General features: G+C 37.5%; 1 protein-coding gene across 1 annotated transcript in view; it reads right to left on the bottom strand.

The window, feature by feature from the left end:
• Window positions 1-6,314: 6,314 nt before the first annotated feature.
• Window positions 6,315-19,748, bottom strand: part of COL20A1 (collagen type XX alpha 1 chain) — a 478,350-nt gene continuing 464,916 nt past the window's right edge. The window contains exons 32-38 of the mRNA XM_053708962.1: window positions 16,816-16,887; window positions 14,745-14,780; window positions 12,462-12,528; window positions 11,995-12,183; window positions 11,566-11,643; window positions 11,013-11,168; window positions 6,315-6,821 (exon numbers count right to left, since the gene is read on the bottom strand). Of these exons, the coding sequence (XP_053564937.1) occupies window positions 6,808-6,821; window positions 11,013-11,168; window positions 11,566-11,643; window positions 11,995-12,183; window positions 12,462-12,528; window positions 14,745-14,780; window positions 16,816-16,887 (612 nt within the window). The 3' untranslated portion in view covers window positions 6,315-6,807. The remainder of the gene's footprint in view (window positions 6,822-11,012; window positions 11,169-11,565; window positions 11,644-11,994; window positions 12,184-12,461; window positions 12,529-14,744; window positions 14,781-16,815; window positions 16,888-19,748) is intronic.

Raw genomic sequence — 19,748 nt, 5'->3', positions numbered from 1 at the left:
GAGACAGCCCCATCAACCTTAGGGATTTTGTCCCAAAATTCTAATCTGTCAGATGGCACAGGATATAATTGCTTAAAACGTTTAGAAGGAGTAAAAGAATTACCCAAATTATTCCATTCCCTGGAAATTACTTCAGAAATAGCACCAGGGACAGGAAAAACTTCTGGAATAACTACAGGAGATTTAAAAACCTTATCTAAACGTTTAGATTTAGTATCAAGAGGACTAGAATCCTCAATTTCTAATGCAATTAGGACTTCTTTAAGTAAAGAACGAATAAATTCCATTTTAAATAAATATGAAGATTTATCAGCATCAACCTCTGAGACAGAATCCTCTGAATCAGAGGAACCAATATCAGTATCAGAATGATGATGTTCATTTAAAAATTCATCTGAAAAATGAGAAGTTTTAAAAGACTTTTTACGTTTACTAGAAGGAGGAATAACAGACATAGCCTTCTTAATGGATTTAGAAACAAAGACCTAGATTTGGAGTTTGGCGTTAGCCGTGAAAACCAGCGTTAGAGGCTCCTAACGCTGGTTTTAGGCTACCGCCGGAATTTGGAGTCACTCAAAATAGGGTCTAACGCTCACTTTTCAGCCGTGACTTTTCCATACCGCAGATCCCCTTACGTCAATTGCGTATCCTATCTTTTCAATGGGATCTTTCTAACTCCGGTATTTAGAGTCGTTTCTGAAGTGAGCGTTAGACATCTAACGACAAAACTCCAGCCGCAGGAAAAAAGTCAGTAGTTAAGAGCTTTCTGGGCTAACGCCGGTTTATAAAGCTCTTAACTACTGTACTCTAAAGTACACTAACACCCATAAACTACCTATGTACCCCTAAACCGAGGTCCCCCCACATCGCCGACACTCAAATAATTTTTTTAACCCCTAATCTGCCGACCGCCACCTACGTTATCCTTATGTACCCCTAATCTGCTGCCCCTAACACCGCCGACCCCTGTATTATATTTATTAACCCCTAACCTGCCCCCCACAACGTCGCCTCCACCTACCTACACTTATTAACCCCTAATCTGCTGACCGCAAAGCGCCGCCAGCTACATTATCCTTATGTACCCCTAATCTGCTGCCCCTAACACCGCCGACCCCTGTATTATATTTATTAACCCCTAACCTGCCCCCCACAACGTCGCCTCCACCTACCTACACTTATTAACCCCTAATCTGCCGACCGCAAAGCGCCGCCAGCTACATTATCCTTATGTACCCCTAATCTGCTGCCCCTAACACCGCCGACCCCTATATTATATTTATTAACCCCTAATCTGCCCCCCACAACGTCGCCTCCACCTGCCTACACTTATTAACCCCTAATCTGCCGACCGGAGCTCACCGCTATTCTAATAAATGTATTAACCCCTAAAGCTAAGTCTAACCCTAACACTAACACCCCCCTAAATTAAATATAATTTACATCTAACGAAATTAATTAACTCTTATTAAATAAATTATTCCTATTTAAAGATAAATACTTACATGTAAAATAAATCCTAATATAGCTACAATATAAATTATAATTATATTATAGCTATTTTAGGATTTATATTTATTTTACAGGTAACTTTGTATTTATTTTAACCAGGTACAAAAGCTATTAAATAGTTAAGAACTATTTAATAGCTAAAATAGTTAAAATAATTACAAAATTACCTGTAAAATAAATACTAACCTAAATTACAATTAAACCTAGCACTACACTATCAATAAATTAATTAAATAAACTACCTACAATTACCTACAATTAACCTAACACTACACTATCAATAAATTAATTAAATACAATTCCTACAAATAAATACAATTAAATAAACTAGCTAAAGTACAAAAAATAAAAAAGAACTAAGTTACAAAAAATAAAAAAATATTTACAAACATAAGAAAAATATTACAACAATTTTAAACTAATTACACCTACTCTAAGCCCCCTAATAAAACAACAAAGACCCCCAAAATAAAAAATGCCCTACCCTATTCTAAATTACTAAAGTTCAAAGCTCTTTTACCTTACTAGCCCTGAACAGGGCCCTTTGCGGGGCATGCCCCAAGAAGTTCAGCTCTTTTGCCTGTAAAAAAAAACATACAATACCCCCCCCCAATATTACAACCCACCACCCACATACCCCTAATCTAACCCAAACCCCCCTTAAATAAACCTAACACTAAGCCCCTGAAGATCTTCCTACCTTATCTTCACCCTGCCAGGTTCACCGATCTGTCCTGAAGAGCTCCTCCGATGTCCTGATCCAAGCCCAAGCGGGGGGCTGAAGAGGTCCATGATCCGGCTGAAGTCTTCATCCAAGCGGGAGCTGAAGAGGTCCATGATCCGGCTGAAGTCTTCATCCAAGCAGGAGCTGAAGAGGTCCATGATCCGGATGAAGTCTTCTATCAACGGCATCTTCAATCTTCTTTCTTCCGGATCCATCTTGCAGACCTCCGACGTGGAACATCCTGCTGGCCCGACGGACTAACGACGAATGAAGGCTCCTTTAAGGGACGTCATCCAAGATGGCGTCCCTCGAATTCCGATTGGCTGATAGGATTCTATCAGCCAATCGGAATTAAGGTAGGAATATTCTGATTGGCTGATGGAATCAGCCAATCAGAATCAAGTTCAATCCGATTGGCTGATCCAATCAGCCAATCAGATTGAGCTCGCATTCTATTGGCTGATTAAGGGGGGTTTGGGTTAGATTAGGGGTATGTGGGTGGTGGGTTGTAATGTTGGGGGGGGGTATTGTATGTTTTGTTTCACAGGCAAAAGAGCTGAACTTCTTGGGGCATGCCCCACAAAGGGCCCTGTTCAGGGCTGGTAAGGTAAAAGAGCTTTGAACTTTAGTAATTTAGAATAGGGTAGGGCATTTTTTATTTTGGGGGTCTTTGTTGTTTTATTAGGGGGCTTAGAGTAGGTGTAATTAGTTTAAAATTGTTGTAATATTTTTCTTATGTTTGTAAATATTTTTTTATTTTTTGTAACTTAGTTCTTTTTTATTTTTTGTACTTTAGCTAGTTTATTTAATTGTATTTATTTGTAGGAATTGTAGTTAATTAATTTATTGATAGTGTAGTGTTAGGTTAATTGTAGGTAATTGTAGGTAGTTTATTTAATTAATTTATTGATAGTGTAGTGTTAGGTTTAATTGTAACTTAGGTTAGTATTTATTTTACAGGTAATTTTGTAATTATTTTAACTATTTTAGCTATTAAATAGTTCTTAACTATTTAATAGCTATTGTACCTGGTTAAAATAAATACAAAGTTACCTGTAAAATAAATATAAATCCTAAAATAGCTATAATATAATTATAATTTATATTGTAGCTATATTAGGATTAATTTTACAGGTAAGTATTTATCTTTAAATAGGAATAATTTATTTAATAAGAGTTAATTAATTTCGTTAGATGTAAATTATATTTAACTTAGGGGGGTGTTAGTGTTAGGGTTAGACTTAGCTTTAGGGGTTAGCTCCGGTCGGCAGATTAGGGGTTAATAATTGAAGTTAGGTGTTGGCGATGTTAGGGAGGGCAGATTAGGGGTTAATACTATTTATTATAGGGTTAGTGAGGCGGATTAGGGGTTAATAACTTTATTATAGTAGCGCTCAGGTCCGGTCAGCAGATTAGGGGTTAATAAGTGTAAACAGGTGGAGGCGACGTTGTGGGGGGCAGATTAGGGGTTAATAAATATAATATAGGGGTCGGCGATGTTAGGACAGCAGATTAGGGGTGCATAGGGATAATGTAAGTAGCGGCGGTTTATGGAGCGGCAGATTAGGGGTTAATAATAATATGCAGGGGTCAGCGATAGCGGGGGCGGCAGATTAGGGGTTAATAAGTGTAAGGCTAGGGGTGTTTAGACTCGGGGTGCATGTTAGAGTGTTAAGTGCAGACGTAGGAAGGGTTACCGCATAGCAAACAATGGGGCTGTGTTAGGAGCTGAACGCGGCTTTTTTGCAGGTGTTTGGTTTTTTTTCAGCTCAAACAGCTCCATTGTTTCCTATGGGGGAATCGTGCACAAGCACGTTTTTGAGGCTGGCCACTTGCGTAAGCAACTCTGGTATCGAGAGTTGAAGCTGCGTTAAAAATGCTCTACGCTCCTTTTTTGGAGCCTAACGCAGCCATTCTGTGGACTCTCAATACCAAAATTATTTTTATGGTGTGGCCAGAAAAAAGCCGGCGTTAGTTTTTTGGGTCGTTACCGACAAAACTCCAAATCTAGCCGAAAATCTCTTATGTTATCAGGAACACTCTGAGTATTAGATGTTGACGGAACAGCAACAGGTAATGTAACATTACTAAAGGAAATATTATCTGCATTAGCAAGTTTGTCATGAGATTCAGTACAAACAACAGCTGGAGGAACAGATACCAAAAGTTTACAGCAGATACACTTAGCTTTGGTAGCTCCAGCACCAGGCAGGGATATTCCAGAAGTATCTTCTGACTCAGCTTCAACGTGGGACATCTTGCAATATGTAATAGAAAAAACAACATATAAAGCAAAATTGATCAAATTCCTTAAATGACAGTTTCAGGAATGGGAAAAAAATGACATAGAACAAGCTTTTAGCAACCAGAAGCACAAAATAATGAGACTTAAATAATGTGGAGACAAAAGTGACGCCCATATTTTTTAAGCGCCAAAAAAGACGCCCACATTATTTGGCGCCTAAATGCTTTTGGCGCCAAAATGACGCCACATCCGGAACGCCGACACCTTTGGCGCAAAAAAACGTCAAAAATGACGCAACTTTCGGTGACACGTATGACGCCGGAAACAGAAAAAAAATTTGCGCCAAAAAAGTCTGCGCCAAGAATGACGCAATAAAATGAAGCATTTTCAGCCCCCGCGAGCCTAACAGCCCACAGGGAAAGTCAAATTTTTAAGGTAAGAAAAAATGATTTATTCATATGCATTATCCCAAATATGAAACTGACTGTCTGAAATAAGGAATGTTGAACATCCTGAGTCAAGGCAAATAAATGTTTGAATACATATATTTAGAACTTTATAAATAAAGTGCCCAACCATAGCTTAGAGTGTCACAGAAAATAAGACTTACTTACCCCAGGACACTCATCTACATGTTTGTAGAAAGCCAAACCAGTACTGAAACGAAAATCAGTAGAGGTAATGGTATATATATAAGAGTATATCGTCGATCTGAAAAGGGAGGTAAGAGATGAATCTCTACGACCGATAACAGAGAACCTATGAAATAGACCCCGTAGAAGGAGATCACTGCATTCAAATAGGCAATACTCTCCTCACATCCCTCTGACATTCACTGCACGCTGAGAGGAAAACCGGGCTCCAACCTGCTGCGGAGCGCATATCAACGTAGAATCTAGCACAAACTTACTTCACCACCTCCATAGGAGGCAAAGTTTGTAAAACTGATTTGTGGGTGTGGTGAGGGGTGTATTTATAGGCATTTTGAGGTTTGGGAAACTTTGCCCCTCCTGGTAGGAACGTATATCCCATACGTCACTAGCTCATGGACTCTTGCTAATTACATGAAAGAAATGTGGGTTTCATGTCCTTTAAATATTTGTTTTTATGTATTTATTTGTAACTGAGGGGTTTAGGCAATGAGGCATTTGCAAAAGAGGGATAACAGATTTAAGTGACTGATTTAAAAAAAATGATGGAAAGTGACTACTTCATCCCTTTGGCATTTCCTGTATCTTGCATGTTTCAAAGGAAATAAGATAAATATTTTTTACATTTAGACATATAAAATAAAGAAATACGAAATACATTACAAGAAACAGCAGCATTATCAACAAGTGAAAAGCCTGTTGGGAAAGCTTTAAAAAAATCTGTGTATTTCTCTCTAAATAATTTTGTTTAACAAGTGCATTTCTTTAAGGGTCAAAAGCTCTTACGCACTGCAGCTCTGCAGGGAAATACAAATAAGTCAGCCCTTGAACCATGAAGTGCGGTAGAGCTGTAATCTGTGACGAGGAGGACAGAGCAACACTGTCAGACTGCTAAAGAGAAGGAAAGGGAGCAGAGCAGTAAAGATTCCTTTAATGTGCAATTTCACACCTTGATATAAAGACTCACAGAGCACAAGTGTGAAATACGCACAAGGCTGAGAAAATGGGATCCAAAGTTCTGTAGTTTAAGAAAATGTTAATTTTTGGAATAAGTAATTGTCACTGCATATATTGTGCACAGTACGGTCTGGGGTAAAATTGGAATAAGGATAAAAGGAGCTTTTGTTTGTGTGGTTGATTTATTTTATACTACTACTATATACATACAATACACTGAATACAATTCTTATATATAAGAGCATTTATTCTGTATAAACTGTACATACATTATATTGTACTGCATATTTATTAAATTCATACTGAATGCATATTGTACCTACACTGCACATACAGGGTACACATACTGGATATATCCTCTTTAAACAAAATGCATAAGTAAAAAAAAAAAAAAACATATTTGCCTTTTTTTTGGGGGGGGGGGGTTTTGAGTTTTATTTATTTTTTTCCACATAATTACTTTTACCTCTTTTTAGCAAATCTTAAATTCCCTCCTCATGCAGCAAATTACTGTATATTCTGCGGCTGACAAATGAATGGTATTAACTCCTTCCCAATGCAATTAGACTTTAACTTGTGAGACACAAAATGAATTAAAGTAGAATATTGAAATGTGTTTATGCAGTAATGACAGATACATAGGTGCTGTGAAGCTGTGCAGAATTTCAGCAGAATCAAGGGCATTTCCAGGTGCCTGGTGGATAGAGTCTGACAGTTCATCACGGGATAACACCTATTAAAGAAACAGAAAAGATGTCACAATCTGAGAGCACTGAGAGACTCTGGGGCCGAATGGAGCTTGATGCCCTGTGTCAGGCTCGCCAGAAACAGCAGTTATGAAGCAGCGGTCACGAAGACCGCTGCTCCATAACCTGTCCGCCTGCTCTGAGCAGGCCGACAGACATCGCCGGAAATCAACCCGATCGAGTATGATCGGGTTGATTGACACCCCTTGCTGGCGGCCCATTGGCCTTGAGTCTGAAGGGGGCGGCGTTGCACCAGCAGCTCTTGTGAGCTGCTGGCGCAATGCTGAATATGGAGAGCGTATTGCTCTCCGTATTCAGCGAGGTCTGGCGGACCTGATCCTGATCAGGTCCACCAGACTTTGTTAAATATAGGCCTATGGATCAGGTTACAAGTAGAAAGCTATTGATAGCACAGGTACACTATAAATACCGTGGCACTGCGCTAAGAAAAGCGCACAATATGGTAATACAGTGGTAAAATAGTTTTTACCAGAGAATGTTAGTGCGGCCGACGTTTGTTAGCGCTCCCTATTCTTTCAACTGATAGTGCAGCCACTCTAGCATAGCTCATATTGCAAATGGTATACAGCACTAAAAAAGTTATTGCAACCAGAGACCTGAAGTAAAATGTTAGGGCTAAAAACATCATTTATGCTTACCTAATAAATTAATTTATTTCATGGTGGTGAGAGTCCACGACCCATTACTCCTGAGAATTACTCTTCTCTACCACTAAGAGGAGGCAAAGATTCTCAAATCCCAAGAGCCCTATAAAACCCCTCCCACCTCACACATACCAGAGTCTAACATATAGCCAATCAAAGTGAGGTAAGAAAAATGAATAAGAGCCATAAAAAGGAACAGGGTAAAAAGACCTGATAAGAAAAAAAATGAACCCTAAAAAACATAAGAGTGGGGTCTCATGGACTCCCACCACTATGAAATAAATTTATCAGGTAAGCATACATTATGTTTTCTTTCATACAGCTGGTGAAATTCCATGATCCATTACTCCAGGGAACTAATTGGAAAGCTGTGTAGTCCAAGAGTAATAAAATAAAGGGAGGGATTTAAAAAACATATCCTTTTCATTTAGAAATTAAATCCACAACCCCAGTACATTTTTAATGCACTTAAAATAAATCAAACGGGCAAAAAATCAAACTGAGATAGCTGCCTCAAAAACCTACCTACCAAAGACTGCTTTAGAAGAAGCAAAAATATCAAAATGGTAGAGTTTTGTAAAAGTATGCAAAGAAGACCAAGTAGCTGCCTTACAAATCTGATCAACTGAAGCCTCATCCTTGAAAGCCCAATATGTGGCAACTGACCAAACAGAATGAGAAGTAATCTGCTGTGGTGAAGGCTGACCTGCCTCCAAATAAACTTGTTGAATCAAAAGTTTCAACCAAGAAGCCAAATAAACGCAAAGACACTTTCTGACCCTTCCCAGGATCAGAAAATTGAATGAGTAAACTAGAAGTTTGTCTAAAGTCCTTAGTAGCATCAATGTAATATTTCAATGCCCTAACAACATCCAAAGAATGCAAAGATCCCTCTGAAGCATTCTTAGGATTAGGACACAAAGAAGGAACAACAATCTCTCTGCTAATGTTATCTGAAGAAACAACATTAGGCAAAAAAAAAAGTCAAATGAAGTCTGTAAAACAGCCTTATCCTGATGAAAAACCAGATAAGGAGGATTAGATCAAAGAGCAGATAGCTCAGAAACTCTTCTAGCAGAAGAAATAGCCAAAAAAAAAAAAAATTTCCAAGAACTTAGTTTAAAAAACTCCTAACACCAAATTAAGATTCTATGGAGGAAAGATTGGCTTGATTAGAGGTTTAATACGGACCAGAGCCTGAACAAAACTATGAATATCAGGAAGATTAGCAATCTTCCTGTGGAACAAAACTGAAATAGCAGAAATCTGCACCTTCAGAGAACTTGCAGATTAGCCCTGCAAAATCCTGGGAATTCTGAAAGAATGCCAGGAAAAACTATGAACTACACAATAAGAAATAAAGGCCTTCCAGAACTTTGCAAAAGATTCACCTAGTTACAGGCTTACGGGCCAAAATAAAGGTTTAATTCAAAGAATTAGAGAAACCTCTATGTCTGAGGACTAAACGTTCAATTTCCATACCATCAAGTTCAGAGACTTGAGATCTGGATGGAAAAACATACCTTGAGACAGAAGGTCTGATCGCAGAGGCCAAGGAGGACAGCTGGACATCTGAACCACATCTGCATAACAATTCTTGCGAGGCCATGGAAAATCAGGATTAAAGAAGTACCAGAGGAGGAAACAAATAAGCAAGCTTAAAAGACCAAGGAACTTCTAGAGCATCCACTAACTCTGCCTGATGATCCCTGGACCCCACAAAGTACCTGTGAAGTTTGTTGTTCAAACGAGGGACATCAGATCTATCTCTAGAAGACCCCAAAGATCCACAATAACCCCTGGAATATGAATCACCTAGACTAGACAGGAACTGGTTTCTGTCCATGAGAGAATTCTAGACACCTCCATCAATGCTAGGGAACTGTGAGTTCCCCCCATGATGGATGACTTAAGCTACCGCTGTGACATTGTCTGTCTGGAAATGGAGATGAAACTCTCTTTTCAACAAAGGCCAAGCTTGAAGAGCCTTGAAAATTGCATAGAATTCGAGAACATTGATTGGTAACCTTGCCTCCCGAGGAACCCAAACTCCCTGTGCTCTCAGAGACCCCCAAACAGCTCCCCAACCTGAGAGACTTGCATCTGTAGTGTTCACAGTCCAGGAAGGATGTGCGTAAATCTAAAGGACAAAATTTAAGCACGCCAAAAAATCAGACGCACAAAACAGCAAGGGAATAGTGTAAAGAATTCTGTCAAAGGAACAAAGTGCAGGCACTGCCAAAAGTGTAAAAAAAAAAAGTAAAAAACAACTTTTAATAGCAACAATTAAAAAATATGGTTCACACTGTAGACAAATAGAGGATGGCAGTCTGACGTGTTTCATAGGGGTTCAAAATGCATCAGACTTCCATCCACTATTTGTCTCCATGTCTTAGTGTGAACCGTATTTTTTTAATTGTTGCTAATAAAAGTAGTTTTTTACACTTTTGGCAGTGCCTGCCCTTTGTTCCTTTGTGGTTTTCATTGCACAATGTGATCTACCGCAGCTACGGCACTCCAGACTTGGTGAGAGTTTTGGGTGACCTTCCTATCTGTTTCCGGTACATCCGGATGTGTTGCCTTGCATCGTGGACCTTGTGACTCTAAAGGATTCTGTACTAGGGCCATATATATTAGAAAATATATATATATACACAAACTTAAAAAGTGTCCATAACCTAGCTATAGAGTGTCTAAAATGTTTAATAAATGATACTTACCTATAGACACTCGTCCAACAGCAAATAAGCAGCAGACAGCAAAACCAGTACTGAAACATATCAGCAGAGGTTAAGGAATGAGACTATATTGTCGATCCCAAATCATACCCCATATACATCCCTCTGACAAGCACGGTACTCTGAGGGGAAACCGGGCCTCAATATAGACTGAAAAACCTTTTCTCCGAAAATCAAATGCACATCTTTATTTTTCAACCACCTCCAGCTGAGGCAAAGTAAAGACAGAGGTATGTGTGAGGGGTTTTATAGGGCTCTTGTGGTTTGGGAATCTTTGCCTCCTCCTAGTGGTAGAGAAGAGTAATTCCCAAGAGAAATGGATCGTGGACTCTCACCACCTGTATGAATTCCTAGAAAGCTGAGTCCCCAGGACAAGGGGATTTTGAAATAAATGGGTCCTAGGAATATGGGATACCAAGATACATTGGGCCTAAGAATTCCTATTCATTATGACAATTTCAAATTCATACTAGAATATAGTGAAAGAATAGTTCTGAGAAAACTAAATATTTGGGTTCATTGGATTAAGAGTGCCTTCTGACTAAGAACATCATCAGAAATACAATCCTGAGAATTCTTAGGACGATGGCTTTGCTTATTATTTATTTTTAAAGCTTTATTTTTATTTTTTCCAGCTTTACCATGTTATTAGCTTTATGGAGTAACATAGAAAGCTGGAGAAGCTTATAGGACCTGTGAAGCTGGAGAGACATCTTAGTGAATTTGGTCTAATATTACCTCACACTTAAGAACTATGGATATTAGTTTTACTTACCCCCAGGTTCTGCTTGGTAGCACAGAGAAGGCTCACAGCTCCCTGGTGGACCTGAGTTACCTGTCATGCCATGCCTTCCAGGAGCTCCAGAGGGACCAACAGAACCAGGAAAACCAACAGGGCCTGTATTTCCAACTAATTCTTTTCCTGGGGCACCTGTGAGAAATTCAGGAAACAGAAATAGAGAAGGAAAAAGATAGAAAATATAAATAAATTAATAAAAAAATATTGAAAAAGTATGAGATGTAAACAAGGCGTAGCAGGTGGAAATTAAATAATTGAAAGGAAACAAGAACAGTAAAAGAAATAAGTTGTATAAAAAAGTGTAAAGAAAGAAGGGTAAATAATAGAAACAGAGGATAGAAATAAGATGGGGCGGAGACGATGAAAAATAAAGACATGAAAAAGAGAAATACAGTAGAAGAAAGCATGGGTCAGCAAATAGAAAGTTTAAATAGAGGAAAGATAGACAGCTAGGAAAGATAGACAGCTGAAAGAGGAGCGTGGTTGAAAGTGAAACAGGGCCTTCTCTACATCACACAATTCAGTATACCAGTGGTTCCTAATGGTCCTTGTGGTCCTTCTTTACTTTGACCTGCTATCCCCTTCTCTCCTTTCTGCCCCTTTTTCCCTACCCCAAAAAAAATCAAAGAGAAAAAGGACAATACATGAATAACTAAGACGTCCTCATATATTGGAAATGAAACACCAGAGTTTTACATGTAAGAAACCATGCAGAGGTATCAGAAACTGCATGATGGAGGTGAAGTGTTGCATTTATATATACAAGGAGGAAAAAATCAAGAGAATATGTAGTGATTTTATATTACTTTACATTCTGCATGTGAGAATGAATAATTGCACTTAAGGATTGGAAGACGTATTATGGTTAATGTAGTGTAAAAGGATGTGTGTGTGACATTTATGTGAGAAAGCAAGCTGATGGTGAAGTCTAGCAAAATGCACAGCAACATATAAGCACCTTGTTCCCCTGGATAACCATTACGGGCAGGTTGTCCGGACTGTCCATTTATCCCAGCCTCTCCTTTCTCTCCAGGAAACCCTGGTGGACCAGGAGGTCCCGGTTCTCCTCTCCCCATATCCTCTTCCCACAAAGGAACAGGCTTTCTTTCTTGCTCGCCAAAAACGGTATCTAATTTCACCATGTGTGCTGGAAAAGGGCAAAGAGGCAATGAGGACAATAAAGGGAGGGTATCCATGCATATTATTATACAATATTAAGTGTCCGACTGAGAATAACGAGTGTGAATTAATTAATTCCAGTACTATCCAAGATCTACTCTGTGCCAACCAAAGACCAGTATCAAATACATAATTCTGACTGATATACTCTACTTAGATTAAACATTATAGCAAGTTGTATGTATCATTGCATGCAAGGTACAAATAGAATACGTATAATTAATAAATACCTTTGCTTAAACCCACCTTGAATAAGTCTTTCACACACTTGGTTCACCAAATGGTAAATACTAGCCACAGACTGAGGTTCACCCTAAGTATAAAGCAAAGGTTTGATATTTGGAAAATACAACCACAAATATTGTCCTTGGGGTTGGGACAACACATTGTAAATGAGTGCCATTCATGAAATGAACATGTGTCCTTACCGCCAATACATTCACAGAATTGTAATAGAAGATGCTTAATTATATGTAGTAAAACAACTTTGCAATATTCATTAATTATGTATTTTTTTCCTGTAATTTAATTCTAAAAATTGTGGGATTTTCGAAATTACTGTTAAAAGTGGAGGCGCAGACAACAAACTTAAAGGGACATAAAAGTGTAATAAGGAAATGTTCTAATGTTCTGCGTTTTATTTTTGCACTATTGTTTGCATATAACGATGTGTTTAACCCCTGAAAATGTGTTAAATACATAGTTAAAGTCAACTCCAGAGCTGCCATGCACTACTGGGAGCTAGCTGAACAAATCATGAGCCAATAACAAGAAGTATGTGTGTAGCCATCAATCAGCAGCTAGCTCCCAGTAGTGCATAGCAGCTTTTGAGATTATCTAGGATACCAAAAGAATTAACTAAATTTGATAACATGGGGCCGATTTATCAATGTCTGTCCGACATGATACGCTGAAGCGTATCATGTCTGACAGACATTGCTGAATGCCGACCAGCACAAGCAGTTCTGGTGAACTGCTTGGGCAATGCCGCCCCCTGCAGATTCTAGCAGGGGGAATCAATCAACCTGATTGTACACAATCGGGCGGGTTGATGTCTGCAGCCTCAGAGGCAGCGGACCAGTTAAGGAGCAGTGGTCTTAAGACCGCTGCTTTATAACTGCTGTTTCCGGCGAGCCTGAAGGCTCGCGTGGAAACAGGGGCATCAGGGGCCATTTTGCCCTTGATAAATTGGCCCCCATAAGTCATTTGCAAAGTCTTTTAAAATTGCATGGTCTATCTGAATCATGCTTACAGCGCGCATGAGAACCATATGTCATCATACAGGGGAGCTTCTTTAAGGGCTAATCGCAGCCCCTTCAGGCACTTACCGGGGTCTACGAGGTGGCCAAGTGGCTTTACATTTCCGGGGAACCCAGCGATGCAGGTGACATCACCATGTATGGGTGTGGTGATGTCATCAAGCTCAGGAGACCAGGAAGTGCACAGTAGCTTCACAGGACTTAAGAAAGCTGGATTGGGGGTAAGATTTTAAACCCCTCCATTATTATTATCATTTATTTTTATAGCGCCGACAAATTTCCATAGCTCCATCTCCCTTAAGTCTTAGAGAACTCTAAGACCCACAGTTTGAATGGTAATTGGCTGCTATTTTAAACGGTGTGGATCTTGGGGTATAAAGTACAATTTAAAAAAAAAAAAAAAACATCTACATATCACTTTACAGGTCATCAAAAAGGCCTAGATACCCCCATGGCCCCATATTTTAAAGCCCAGAAGCCCCTCTTTAAAATAAAAAGCCCCTATATAAGTTTTAATAGCCAGGTGATCACTATAGTTAATTGTGATCACCTTGCGTGAATAGATGTCCATTTATTTGCATATAATCTCATGGGAGCCCCTAAGTGCAGATCAAAGTTACATAACTATACAGAAAGGCCCTTAGTTATATGAGGACAACCCCTTCTTCCTTTTGGCTATAGAGTTTAGAAAAAAAACACAATCATTTGTTACAATTTTAATAAAAATATTTTTTTCACACATTTTGTTACACAGTTCTCCCATGACATGATATATTTCTAAATAACATTATAGTTTGAAACTGTTGGGTCTGGTGACAAAAAAACAATAACAATATAATATGTGTGGGTTCCAGCATGTAAAAACTCCAAAACAACTCAGCACAGGGATGGAAATGGCTCAACAGTTAAGGGGTTAAGTTTGACTTTCATGTCCCTTTAACACTCATATATTCCAAGCAGTCATTAGCTGCACACTCTAATGGCCCATGTATATCTGTCCCTAAATGCCCTCAACAGGCAAGGAGGCCTAGAATACAACATGGCGGTGGCAATTACTTTATGGATACTACAACTTTACACTTGTTTGTTTAATATTTAGAACATGTATATCATTTTAAAAAATACACCTGCATATTATTCTCAAGCTAATATTTGCTTGAATACATTATTCTATCTAGCATTTATTTAGTGATGAATATTCATTTAATATCGTCAAATGGAGGATTTATGACCAGAAGGAAAAGTGGCTGCAAGACGATTTAAGACTCACCTTCTCCCCCTTCTCTCCTCGAGTTCCTGGAAGACCCTGGTGGAAGTAGCAAAAAAAATAGTACATTTGAATCTAATATAAAAGAGGAATCACAATCCTGTACATTAGGGAAGTTACTGACTGGAATGGTTTTATATACAGGAGATGTTGTTATTCCAAAACATTACTTTGTTCCAATATAAAGCTATCTAACTATCATGTGGCTAATGTATCTTATAAGATGCAGGTTCAGCAAAGAATTTACCATTTATACATGCTCAATTAGACTTACAAAATCTGATAGTGCGTCCTTATGTCAGATCGAGATTACTCAAGTTATGAACACTGAATGAAAAAGGAATTTAAAGTGTTCTTCATAAAACAATCAATTTGATTGTCTCTTAATTATTTAATCACATTTTACTCTTGAAATTTGTTAAGGGGAAAAAAGAGAATCACCCTTCTCTAGAAATCAGAATTTATATTATTTTAATTCAAATGAATTTCCCTGTGAGGCTCGTTAACATATCCAGAAAAATCAAATTTAAAATTTGACTTATTCCAATCTTTAACATTAAGTGGACTACTACATTCTCCCCCTGGGCTAGTAACTTTTAACCCCTAACTAGTAAAATATATATATATATATATATATATATATATATATATATATATATATATATATATATATATATATATATATATATATATATATATATATATATATATATATATGTGTGTGTAGAAAACCCTTTGGACTGGAAAAGATTTGGATTTTTGAGTATTTTTAAAAATGGGACAGTTTGAAGAGGGGATGTTAAAGTGTAAATCAACATCTTATGTCATTTATGCAATATTTACATGTCATAATACAGCTTATATATACAACCTAAAGGTAGTTTTATATAATTTTTTTATAATTTTGCTTACATAGTGCCATCAGAAAGACAGTGCTGTAATCAGAAAGGTAATATTTATTGTTTTAAATAAATATAGATTATTATTTGCATTTTAGAACACACAAATCTTACCCAAGACACAGTCAGAGATGACTGACTTACAGGTGGGTAAAAATAATAATTTCTAATAATTTTTATTTAAAACAAAATAAAAAAAATCATAATTTATGCTTACCTGATAAATTCATGTCCTTCATGGTAATGAGAGTCTATGATCCATTACTCCTAGGAATTACACTTCCCTGCCAATAGGAAGAGGCAAATATTCCCTAACCCCTCCCACCTCACTGGAAAATCAGTCTGACATATAGCCAAGAAAAAGGAGGCAGGAAAAAGTAATGAGCAACATAATAGGTGCAAGGAAAAAAAAATTATGTGTGCAAAAATAAACCAACACTAGAAAAATAGGGTGGAGTCTCGTGGACTCTCACCATCATGAGAGAATTAATTTATCAGGTCATTTATCTGGCTGCTAAAGGTCCCCCCCAGCACTTGGGCCCTGGTGCTACAGCCGCTGCTCCTGCTGCACCAACCAATGGTAGCGCTGCCCCTGACTCCCTGTACATAATTGCAGTGCTGTACTAGGCTGCTTTAAAAGCCAAAGAAAGGATAAACGTAGATAAGAACAGAATGTGCCTGGATATGTAAAAGAGCTACACAGTAAACCATTTTATTCAACTACATTTTCAGCCAGCCTCATATACACCTTTCATAAAAATAGTGCTCCCATTAATTAAATGTATCTTCTAGTGGCAAATATCTGCCTGATTGGCCCATTATAATATAATCAATTCAATATCCTATTGCGTTGGTTCTTATTGCTCGTTTTTGTATTCAGTGAAACAAAAATGTGAACAAATCAAAATGTTCTGTAAATAAGTGGCAGTTCAAGAACTTAATATTTGAGGGGGGCTAACAGGTGGTGAAAAAATTGAAAAAGAACACATTTAATATGGAGCCCTTTGCAGATCAACAGGGGTGCTACATGTGTTTTTGGAGGTGCATAGCACCTCTCAACATCCCCATAGAAACTCCAATGCATGACCCCCTCATAAGAGTACATACAGTATAATATAAGAATTCTATTTAATCAATAACTATGCAACCTGTGCTTCCAATCTTCTGATACTCACTGTTGGACCAACATCTCCCACAGAACCTCTGTCACCAGGGCTGCCCTTAATACCCGGAATCCCTTGCATTCCCTTAAGAAAATGAAAATGTACATTACACCGGTCTTAATAATATATTGTAATGTTTAAAAATGAATTAAAAAAACTCTCTGCTGTTCTGAACTACTAGCACACACGGTTGTAATTAAAGAAAAGAAAACTCCTCCAGATTCTGGTTTTGGGGCTTTTTGCAGTCACCATCTCACCAGTAAATGTCTTGTGGGCACATGAGCCATATAGGAATCATGCAACAACCAATGCAATTGAGAGTAACTAAGGGCTGTATTCCCTAAAGTTCCCTGGAATGATACGATTATCTAAGAAGTCTGTAATATGGGGTCCCTCTAAGATATTTAGAAAGTCAAATTTTAACTTGAGCTGTTTATCTAGCTGTGCAGAGTTCTGTATGCGAAGGAGAGACAACTACATTACAATGTAATCTGTAAAACAAACCCCTAAAATGTTGTGCAATTTCTACCAATGTCGGCGAATTTTGACTATTAGACCTTTAAAGGGACAAAATATAATCATATGTACTTTAATTACTTTACCTGCAAATTTATACTGCAGTACCTTTTCGTTTTAGTTTTTGAATTGTAAAGTTCTAACTCCTCCCACACATTTTCTTCCATGGCTGTATCTATATCTATTGTTGTTTTGGTAGAATGCAAAAATGCATAGGGATTATCTGCCGGAGCATGCATAGAAGCTGTGAACTCAGTTGAAATACAATGCCTGTATCTAAACACTGATAAGGGGTGGAGTTGGCGTCTCCAGGCAGCTTAGCTATGTATTTCATTTTGCTTATTTTTGAAAAATATTTTAAAATAATTGCCAGCAATTTTGAAACAATTTTTTATGCAACTATTTTTAATTAATTAGCCCTTTTAGGATATGCACAGATCTCAACCTGTTTTATGTCCCTTTAATGAGACGTAAGAGTTACCAGAGTAATGTAAAGAAAAAAGGTGATCACTAATGAGGTTGGATATATGAGGAAAGTGGGAGTAATGTATAAGTAATTCCTGCTGCTAAGCCTATTTAAACTAAGTGATGATAAGATGGTTGGAATTGGAGAGATTGTTTATCATGTGAACTCGTGTAAGCCTTCCTTCCCTGTACACTATGCAAAGTGATCTACACACTGACAAGTATCATTTTTGTAAATACCGTTTGTAATTACTTTCCTTTCGTCATGCACCTAATGTTCATAGTGCAGAGGAAAATACTGGTGTTTTTTACAAATGAATTACAATAATAATTATAATACTATGCACCTCTGGGGGTTTTGCTTGTATATATGTTCACTTTATCCAACGACTATACAATTACACTACGAATGAATGGTGCATCCAAATGTCTGTGTGAACTTGATAGAATGCCGTCAACATATTCCAGACATTCTTAAAGGGACATGATACCCAACTGTTGAATCATTTGAAAGTGGTGCAGCATATCTGTTAGAAGCTGACCAGAAAATATCACATGAGCATCTCTATGTGAAAAAAGCAGATATTTTAGATCAAAATATTTCCAGTAACCACATCCCACTGTAAAGAGACTTTAAGCAGCCAATCAGATGCTTGCCCGGGGTTAGCTTATTATGAAATCTTGTGAGAAAAGCAAAGTGCTGGGTTTTTTTTCCTACCATGCAGATGACAGTAAAAAGAATAACTCACAGAGCACTAATTCTGGCGAGCTTAAGACATTTTGAGGTAAATTATCTTCAGGTTTTTTTACATAAACATGCTCATGTGACATTTTCTTGTAAAAAATTATGCTGCATCACTTTCAAGTGATTAAGAATATGAGCAGCAATTCCCTTTAAATGTCTATGCTATAAAGCTGTTGCACCTATCTACTACTTATTCATATTTTAAAGGGATAGTCTAGTCAAAATTAAACTTTTATGATTCAGATAGAGCATGCAATTTTAAGCAACTTTCTTATTTACTCCTATTATCAATTTTTCTTCCTCCTCTTGGCATCTTCATTTAAAAGTGCAAGAATGTAAACTTAGGAGCTGGCCCATTTTTGGTTCAGCACCTGGGTAGCGCTTGTTGATTGGTGTCTAAATGAAGCCACCAATTAGCATGCACTACCCAGGGTGCTGAACCAAAATTGTCCGGCTGCTATGCTTATATTCCAGCTTTTTCAAATAAAGATACCATGAGAACAAAGAAAAATTATACTAGGAGTACATTATAAAGTTGCTTAAAATGACATGCTCTATCTGAATCTTGACTAGACTATGCCTTTAATAGAATAACAAATGATGCTACCCCTCTTTCTGTGAAACAATAACCTAGAAAAATAAGCAAAACGTAGGTATATTATAATGTTCCTAGATTATGCAGATTCCTTTTTTTTTTTGTGCATACTCCATCTCATATATTCCTCAAAGCTATTTGTCTTTCTGAGGTTAGCAACATGAAACTGATTCATTTATGGTCGATGGACCATAGTCAGCGATTATTAGAGTTCTTGGAAATCTCAAAATATTTAGAGAGAACATTTTAATCCATTTGTCCCAGAATAGGTTTTATTGCAAACAAAATAAATGGATTTAAACAATCAAATGTATTAATTTACCAGTGACATTTCTAGGGCTAAAATCTAAGCTCTGTATTAACAAAGAATAAGTTGTTGGGTTTCATAATATTTAATTTTAGCTTTAAAGTGGATGTGTGAAGCATTTGTTTATGTCCTGTAGAGTAATTTTGATTATAAATAGGTAACATCTACATAATTATATATGGTTTTGTAAAGCCAATGTTCTGTAGAGTCATTGTGATGATAAATAGGTATTATCTACATAATTGTATGATGTTTTGTAAATTCAATCTAAAAAAATATAAATAGCTTCTTATTCTAACACTGCTAACACACAATAA

The sequence above is a fragment of the Bombina bombina genome, chromosome 1, assembly GCF_027579735.1.
Source record: "Bombina bombina isolate aBomBom1 chromosome 1, aBomBom1.pri, whole genome shotgun sequence".
NCBI classification, from domain to species: Eukaryota; Metazoa; Chordata; class Amphibia; order Anura; family Bombinatoridae; genus Bombina; species Bombina bombina.
The sequence above is the reverse complement of the archived record's forward strand: the minus strand, read 5'-3'. Positions and strand labels throughout refer to the sequence as shown.